This window comes from Vigna umbellata, chromosome 4 (assembly GCF_029865625.1).
Source record: "Vigna umbellata cultivar VRB3 chromosome 4, Vumbellata_1.0, whole genome shotgun sequence".
Lineage (NCBI taxonomy): Eukaryota > Viridiplantae > Streptophyta > Magnoliopsida > Fabales > Fabaceae > Vigna > Vigna umbellata.
Window position 1 is genome coordinate 35,611,371 of NC_142168.1, and position 9,958 is coordinate 35,621,328.

The window sequence follows — 9,958 nt, forward strand, 5'->3', positions numbered from 1 at the left end:
CTAAGGAGTCCGATGATACTCACTATGAACAATCTCACAATATATTAAGGAGTTCGGTCCATGCATCAACGAATACAGCTATTCTTTTTCCTCCTTAACACATATTAGTTTTAAAATTACATATATAGCATTATATGTACCACATTTATATTTATAACACCTTTGATTTTAGTTCGGAATTCAATTCTCGAATAGTCAAATTCTAACCTTCATTTTTGATAAGGATGGTCAAAATACCAGTTAAATTCAGTTTCCAAAGATTCAATTCTGAATTGATTTTTTTATTTATATTTTTATTTTAAAATTTATTAAAATAAAAGAAAAAGGAAAAATAAATAAGTTATATGTTTTTGTAATGAGAAAATATTTATTAATATATTTGAATTTTTTTTGAAGTTGTTTTGTATAGTTTTTAATTTATTTAAATTATAGTTTTGAAATAATTTTTATAACAATTGTAACATCCCAAAATATAGTAATTACCATAAATTAGAATTAATTACAATTAACAATAAACAGCAACAGTCTTTACATTAGTCCAGAATCAAAAGCCGAACGGCATCAGTACAGGGAACGCGTATAACGCATACGAATGAAACCAAAAGTAAACGTTCTCAGATAAATTCACTAACTTACGTCAAAATACAGTCAGAGATGTTTAAGACGAACGGCCTTACAAAATAATTGGCCGAACGTTCATACTATACTAACACACACAGTACTATTCTAACGAGCACTCTAAGGCTCGGCCTTTACTTCAACCTCCACCAGGTTAGCTTCATCCAAATTTTCTTCTTCCAGCACTTGCTCAAGAGACGTACCATCATCTGCTCACATCCACAACGGATGATCATTGCATTTGACAAAACGGAGGTACATGGACAGTAGACAACACAATGGAAATGCAAGGGTAAGCTTATAATATTTAATTTATACAATAATCACATACATTTACCAATCAATCCACTCAAACAACATGTAAACTTATCAATCCACAATCATATAGATACATATATAAAAGACAGACCGTCCGGACTGTATGAACCGTGTAGCTACAGGCGTCCTTGCACCCGAGTGGTGTGGTAACTGTATTGCACTCGACAGCTGCCACTCGAGGTTAACTCTATCCAAAGTACCCCTAAGGAATAGAGCCTCCTGCCATTCCCACACATGAGTACTCCCTTCTACGTGAAGATGAGTATCACGGAATATCAGGATGGACCATGCCAGCATTAGCATGCCCACAGTCATACTTTACAAAACTTCAATAATCAATCATATCTGAGACGTTCCTCCTTGGAACGCTCGTTAAAATCCATTTCCAATAATTCGTTCACAATATCATTCGCCCATATTAAACAGTTCTCATATTCACATTTTCATTCTGTGTTCCACTCTCTTAAATTCATTAACGTTCATCACTTAATCAATAGAGACTATCATGTTACAGAACTCTTACATCCTCGTTTCTGAACAAAAGAACGAACCACTTATCCACTTAATACGTTTCGACACTTAATAATTTGAAGGTACTGAACTTAGAAGATATGAATGGTACTTAGAAAGATTTTAAGTATAAAGACTCCAGGTAGAATCCAAAGGATACAACCAGTAAGAAAATATTTAGATAAACAACCAAATATGATTAAATTCAGAAGACAACACTGCCAGTCAAAGAACGAACGTTAAATAACAATTTGGACGAACGCCAGTTACGTTCGCATCAGAATTCAATAATAAGGACGAGCGTTCAGTTATAAAACCGAACCCTCCTTTAACGAACGCTGGGTCAATGACCGAGCTTAAATCCGAACGAACGCTTGGTATAAACCGAGCGCTATCTAGGACGAACGCTTCGGTATAAGACCGAGCGCCCATTTGGGACGAACGTTTAATATAATAACGAACGCTCTGTAAAATGAACGTTCGACACAAGGTCGAATGACATCAAGGACGAACGCTCGACTTAAGGCCGAACGTCACATATTTATAAAGTTTCAAATATTTATCTATACTGAGCTGAACCGAACGCTCATTCACGAAATTGGGGACGCTCGTTCTCGAGCAGAATTCCTTCCAAATGAAGGAATTCCAAATCTAAGTTATTTTGCTGAACCCCGAACGGTCTATGACCGTACAGGGACGAGCGTCACTTATCAGAGGGGAGATTAAAATTCCAGATTTCTCAAGTTTAACAGAACTTTCCAGATTTCAAATTTATAACTTTATAACTTTCATTCCAGATTTAATTCATCACTAACATCATTCTCATACAGATTTCAACATTTTAATCATTCCAACTCTACCATAATCATACTCCATTCATACGTAATCAAATCATCATGCATTTCAAACCACTAACAATATATACAATCCACGCAAACAGTGATCGTTCATGACAGATAAATCCAAAATCAGAAAACCAGATTCCATAACAGTGGTCAATCATACAGCTCAAACATCATGCAGTTCATACATGCACAATAACAGTGATCATCCATACAACTCAAACCTTACATTTTTCATTCATACAACTCAGATTACACAACATGCAGTATAAATTAAACACATAAGCTTCCCTTACCCGGATTAGAATTCAAGCTTGTCCTAGAAGTAAAAATGGCTTTGTCCAACTAAGCTTTCCTCACGTTCTTGACTCTTCCAAACAAAAATCTAACCATGGAACACAGAACACTTAGAATACATGCTTGCATGTATGAAAAACTCTATTTTTCCAGAAACCTACGGACGAACTACAGTAAGGAGACTTACCAGGTTGGATTTAATTTCTGTTCGGTCCAAAATGAAGATCACAACTGGACGAACACTCCTACGGTGCTGAAATCGTGATTGGAGAAGAGATATAAGTTTTTACAGTAAAAAGGAAGTTCACTGGTTCAAGAGAGAAGTTGGAGAATATGAAAGGGTGAATTTCAGAGGTTGAAGATGAGTTCGTGTAAGGGAAAGTGTGTTTTCGAAAAGTCTGATTTTTGTTAAACTAATGTTAAATTGGAAAAACGTGTCACAGGTTGCCACATGCACACCAAACTCTGATTTGGAATTCTCTCCCGTGACACGTGGTGTGCTTGCATGCAAAGATTGGTGCATTTTTTAATGCAGCAGAGAAATGATGGTGGCTTAAATTTTCGTGCACAGCAGAGGTGAAAATCAGAATTGGGAGTGGGTTTTAAATGGCTGGGAATGAGGTGGCAAGCATTAAGGGTGAGGTGTCAGGATTAACTTAAGCTAATTATTAAGGATCTCACAACAATGATTTATTAAATATTAGGAGATGGCAATAAAAATTAGTAAAGGAAAATTGTATAAGTATTTAAAAAAATCACATTAATCCTTAAAGGATTAGAAGACTGACATGAAAGAGAAATAGAATTTCATTACAATAAGTTAAAACCATTACAAGTGACAAAACACAAAAATACTTAAAAAAGAGAGGTTATATTTGGTTACTTAAACCATATCCCAAAGATTAACATGAGTGACTCCACGGTTATATGACGACAACAAAGTTAAGAAAAAATTTAGTTGTTAATTTCATTGCAAGAAAAGGAGAGTTATAGGAAGGCTCGAGATCAATTTTCAACCTAGAGAAAATTTCTGAAAAAGAGATAGGGGAATTAACTCTCTTCTTCTTGATGCACGATAGATGTACATTTTAGGTTTATGATTTTGATATGAGCATGTTGGATTTAGTAATGTTAGCTATGTGTCTATGCGTATGGATTTTGGTTGTTCTTGACTGTGTTTTTTGTGTTTTCCATTTGGAGTTACCACATTAAAACTTTAATCTCCATTTGTTTACTATTAGATTAAGTTTAATTTTTTATATATGTTTTGTGAGATATATTAATTTACTTTGACCGTTCAAAATTTTAATTTACGGTTTGTAATTAAAGAGATGAATTTCACAATCTTGAATAAATTGATCCCTACTTTATTCCTGTCTCATAGTTACTTTGGTAAAATTTCAATTTCCACTTAATTTACCGTTCCATTAAACTAAAATTTTTATATATGATCCCTGAAGGAGCTTACTCCTCCTTTTTTTGCTGTTCTGATTTTTCATTAGGAATCTGTCTTTAGAGGAATAAATTTCGCATATTTGAGTAACCTGATTAACACTATAATTTTGTCTATAAGTTACCTCAGTAAAAATGTTAGTCTGACCTTGTTTACCATTAGATTGACCTGATAATTTGATATATGTTCCGTAAGACATATAAAATCATCTTGACTGCTCAAATTCTTAATTGGATGATTATGCTTAGAGGAATTAATTTCACAGTTTGGATATATCTGAAAAACCACTTAAATTCCATTTTTAAATTACCGTGGTAAAACATCAATTCCAACCTAGTTAACTTTGTAATATGTAGTTTCTAAGACATATTGATTCACGTTAACCGTTCGATTTTAAATTGGATGCTTATATTTAGAGAAATTTTTTTCGGATTTATTTGAAAACTCAACCCCTTCTTAAATTCTGTTTTTAAGTCATATAGAAAAAATTAAGATTTTCACTTTATTATATGTTGGATCAACTGAAACTTTTATAGTAGGTTTTAAACATGTTATTTACTTTGATCCGTTAAATCCTTAATTAAATTAAATTACCGTGGTAAAACATCAATTCCAACCTAGTTAACTTTGTAATATGTAGTTTCTAAGATATATTGATTCACGTTAACCGTTCGATTTTAAATTGGATCTTATATTTAAGAAATTTTTTTCGGATTTATTTGAAAACTCAACCCCTTCTTAAATTCTGTTTTTAAGTCATATAGAAAAAATTAAGATTTTCACTTTATTATATGTTGGATCAACTGAAACTTTTATAGTAGGTTTTAAACATGTTATTTACTTTGATCCGTTAAATCCTTAATTAAATGTATGTAATGAGAACAATCATCCCACATAATACTCTAACTGTTTAAATTGTTAATAACATCATTTGATTATTATTGGGTTAAATTTTGAATAACTGTATTTATTGATTTGTATGAACATTATTCTATGTTGAATTATGAGCATGAATTTGGATCAAATATGTGTGTTTGTGTTTGTATTCGTGCGATTATCATATAAATATAACTTGTTTTGTTATACAGAAGTTCAAATAAGAATATAGATAATTTTGGAGTTGAGGATTGACGAGATAAGAGATTGACTATGAGAATTTTGTTTAAAAGTTATCTAATAAAAATTTATAAGAATGTTTCAAAAATTTATAAAATTAGTGTATGAATAGAAATTGATGTTTTTATTAATAAATAAAATGAAAAAATTTTCATTTGAGAAAGAGTGTTACAACTATTAATAAAAAGGTTTAATCCTTTACTACATCCCTATTTATGTACGAATTTCTCAATTGGGTCCTCGTTTTTTAAAGTGTATCAAAATGGTCCCTAATTTTGAAAATTGATATCAATTGAGTCCTTTCCGTTAAGTTGGTTGGACGGCGTTAAAAAAATTGATGAGTGGATGCTGAGATGACAAACGAGCGCTCGTCCAGCAGCGAACGAACGCTCGTCCAGCAGTGAACGAACGCTCGTCCACCAGAGAACGAACGCTCATCGACCTCTTACTGCTGGACAACCGTTCGTTCCACACTGGACGACCGTTCGTTCGGTGGTCGACGAGCGTTCGTTCGCTGATGGACGAGCGTTCGTTCGCGGGTGGACGAGCACTCGTTCGTCATCTCAGCATCCCACTCATCAATTTTTTTAACGCCGTCCAGCCAACTTCACGGAAAGGACTCAATTGATATCAATTTTCAAAATTAGGGACCATTTTGATACACTTTAAAAAACGAGGACCCAATTGAGAAATTCGTACATAAATAGGGATGTAGTAAAGGATTAAACCTAATAAAAATAAAGGTAAGAATTGGACTTTCTGAAAATCAAATTTTAAACTAAAATCAAAAGTATATTATGTGTATAAATATGATGCAAAAAAGTAATTTTAAAATCAAATGTATTAAGGAGGAAAAAAAAACGAATCTAGAACTCACTGGAAAAAGCTCAGCCGCCTTAATTGGGACCCTCAACAAAAGGCCACTTGACCTCTGAAAAAATCATGCTATCGTGTAATGATCTTATGGAATTTTAAAAAGACAAGAGAAAAATTCGGTAGAAATTTCTATTTTTCTGTCTCTGACCCTCCTATCTTATGCTGATTGGTCACTCAAAAAGTTTCGCCACTATCTTATTTTCAGTTCACACTGAAATGTTTACATTTCATTCTCAAACCAAAATCAGACCGTCGATTTTCTGCTGACTTTTTGACGATATTTGATAACAATATTTTCCAACATTCTAACATAGATCACGTGTCATGAGTGGTACACGTAGAAAACAATTTTTAGAAATGAGAATAACGTGGAAAGAGAATTGAGGTAGATGTTTCAAGTTTGGGGCTTCATTTTTAATATTCAAATTTTGAATTTGAAACTTTGTTGGAGAGAGAACAAAAGCTTAGTAGGGAGAGAGAACAAAAGCTTAGTAGAGAGTACGAATCCTTCTCCCTTCCTCTGACGTTGAGTTTCAGTTTCTTCCACTCGGTTCCTTGCGTAGCGGTCTGTTGATAATTGGAGTGCCGCCTGTGAAACTATTTGCAATCACACGTGGTCCCTGTCAGAAATATTGTCAAATATTCTTGATAATGTTTTTTTTATTAAATCTCTAAACTATATTAATATTAATATATTAAAAAACTTATTTAATTTATTTTAAAACATTAGAAATCAGTAATTATTAATATGTTTTAAAAATCTTTAAAATATACTTATATTAATATAGAGTAATGATTTTTTCACACATCTAAATTCTTTTATATTTATTTGATACTATTCTTTCTTACTTTTTATTCTTTTCTTCCTTAAAAAAATACACAAATTTATATTTTTATAACTATTTTATCCTTTATTTTCTGTATAAATGTAAAAGTAGGTCGTGGTAAAATCGTTCGTTAACATATTAGTTAAAGAAGGGACCATTCATCAATAGGCGATGATATTTTATACTTTTTGTTTTACATATACTTAATTTAAAATTTTTCTACAATAGTATAATACCTAAAGTTATCTTATTAATTTAGAAATTTACATTATTATATTATTATAATGAGTGGTGGCAGAGAGAGTGAGACGTTATTAAAATCCAATCTTCGTGGCCTCAAGTATACTACGCACACACAATCATCTCTTCGATAAAATGGATCTAAATGTCTCTGCGATTGGACTTGTTTCTCTAACCCTCTTCTGTTTCTTTTTCTGTCGTTTCTTCAAATTTTCCAAAGGAAAAGCGGCTCCCACAGTTGCAGGTGCATGGCCAATACTTGGTCATCTTCCATTGTTGAATGATTCGAAGGCACCCCATAGAACTTTGGGTGCTTTGGCTGACAAATATGGACCCATTTTCACCGTCCAACTTGGTTCAAAAAAGACTTTGGTGATCAGCAACTGGGAAATGGCAAAGGAATGCTTCACCACAAACGACGCGGTGGTTTCCTCTCGCCCCAAGCTTGCCGCCGCCGAACACATGACCTACAACAAAGCCATGTTCTCCGTAGCACCATGTGGTCCCTATTGGCGAACAACTAGAAAGATTGCTACTTCAGAGATTCTCTCCCCTCACCGAGTGAAGCAGCTACGTCATGTTTTTGAGTCAGAAGTTCAAGGTTCCATCAAGGAGCTCTTTAACTTTTGGTGTAGCAACAAGAACGAGTGTGGCTATGCCTTGGTGGAGTTGAAGCAATGGTTTTCTCATTTGATATTCAACGTTGTTCTTCAAATGGTTTTGGGAAAGCGATATTTTAGTTTAGGAACCGTGGATGATGAGAAGGCAGGAAGATGTGTGAAGGCTGTGAAGGAGTTCATGCGTCTTTTCGGGGTGTTCACAGTGGGAGATGCTGTTCCTTGGTTGAGATGGTTTGATTTTGGAGGCCATGAGAAGGCCATGAAAGAAACTGCCAAGGAAATGGATAGTCTTGTAAGTGAGTGGTTAGAGGAGCATAGACAAAACAAGGCTTTGGGTGGAAAGGTTGATGGATTTCAAGATTTCATGGACGTCATGATTTCAATGCTTGATGGACAAACGAATAATGGGGTCGATGCAGATACCATGATCAAATCCACTGTACTGGTATGTATATATGTTCATACATGAATTTCGATTCTCTGCTGTATTGTATAAATTGCTACTTATACATTTCTTTCATTGCATATTTGTTTTGCAGACAATAATTGCAGGAGCAACTGACACAATCAGTGCTACTCTTACCTGGGCAATGTGTTTGATATTAAGAAACCCTAATGTATTGGAAAAAGTTAAAGAAGAGCTTCACATAGTTGGTAAAGAGAAATGGCTAAGTGAGAATGACATTACTAAGTTAATATACCTTCAAGCTACAGTCAAAGAAACGTTAAGACTGTACCCTCCAGCTCCTCTTTCTGCACCTCATGAATTCACAGAGGATTGTACTATAAATGGCTACAATGTCACAAAGGGAACCCGTTTGATTACAAATCTTTGGAAGATCCACACAGATGAATATGTTTGGTCAGATCCATTAGAGTTTAAACCAGAAAGGTTTCTCACAACTCATAAAGATATTGACATGAAGGGTCATCATTTTGAACTGTTACCATTTGGAGGAGGTAGAAGGATTTGTCCTGGAATATCTTATGGTCTTCAAGTTGTTCATTTAGTTCTTGCTAGTTTTTTACAACATTTCGAAATCTTAAACCCGTTAACTGAAGCTCTTAATATGTCTGAAACTTTTGGATTAACCAACACTAAAACCACTCCACTTGATATTCTGGTTAAACCATGTCTGTCTTTTAATTGTTATGAAAGAGGTCTTTGCACAAAACTATAAAATAGGAGATGAAGATGTATTTAATTTTACAACATATAGTGAATAATTTGCTAAAACAGTGATGCTATATATTAGAAGATGAAGTCTTTATTGATGTATGGTTTGTAAAGGCTATATAAAAGCCACTTTTATTCAATAAAGTATCAATTGGTTTGTAGGTCGGATATATTTTTATTATTTCTTACAAACTGATATCAAATCCTGTCACTCGTGCATATTAATAAGTCATAACTTAGTTAAGAGAGAAGAAAATATACTAGAAAGATGGGCTTTGTTACCAAAGTAGGCAAAAATGTGGTATTTATTACCAAAGTAGGCAAAAATTGACTAAAAGTGAAGTCGTGGGGTCCAAACGACTTCAAATGAAGAAGTCATGCCCCCCCTGCACGACTTCACACTGTTCATAGCAACAGTGTTGAAGTCGTGCACCCCAAAACCGACTTCTGGGTCCTGTAATCGATTACCATTTTTTGGTAATCGATTACACAATGTTGAAATCCTGACCCCTGCAAGACTGGAAATGTGAAGGCAGAAAACGTACTGGTAATCGATGACGCCATTTTGGTAATCGATTACCAGGTGGGTTATGTTGGAAGAAGCACTCTTACGTGAAACTTTCTGGAAAAATCGCGCCCGGGCGCGGACGATCTGTATGTGGACGAGCGTTCACTGAAAATGGACGAGCGTCCAATGCTCCTGCCGAGCGTCCACTGAGCGCATCTCGACGAGCGTCCTCTTAGCTAGATGGACGAACGTCCTCTTAGCTTTCTGGACGAGCGTTCTCTCTGCCTGGCTGGACGAGCGTCCTCTTCTGCCTGGACGAGAGTCCGCTTCTGCCTGGACGAGCGTCCTCTTCTGCCTTGCACCAAAACAACCTGGTAATCGATTACACATGTTTTGTAATCGATTACCAGTGCTTTTGGTGGCATACAAATTTGAAATCGTGCAGGGTGGTCATGATTTCATGATTTCAACACTCTGTAATCGATTACCATTACATTGTAATCGATTAAGGTCTTGAAGTCGTTTTTGGGGTGCACGACTTCAACACTGTTGCTAT

General features: G+C 34.7%; 1 protein-coding gene across 1 annotated transcript; it reads left to right on the forward strand.

Annotated features, from left to right (window-relative positions):
• Window positions 1-7,217: 7,217 nt before the first annotated feature.
• On the forward strand, window positions 7,218-9,055 carry LOC124843497 (cytochrome P450 82A4-like). Its single transcript, XM_047320256.2, has 2 exons — window positions 7,218-8,162; window positions 8,257-9,055. Exons 1-2 carry the CDS (start codon window positions 7,233-7,235, stop codon window positions 8,896-8,898), a joined length of 1,572 nt encoding a protein of 523 aa, XP_047176212.1. The 5' UTR covers window positions 7,218-7,232; the 3' UTR covers window positions 8,899-9,055.
• The last annotated feature ends 903 nt before the right edge of the window (window positions 9,056-9,958 follow it).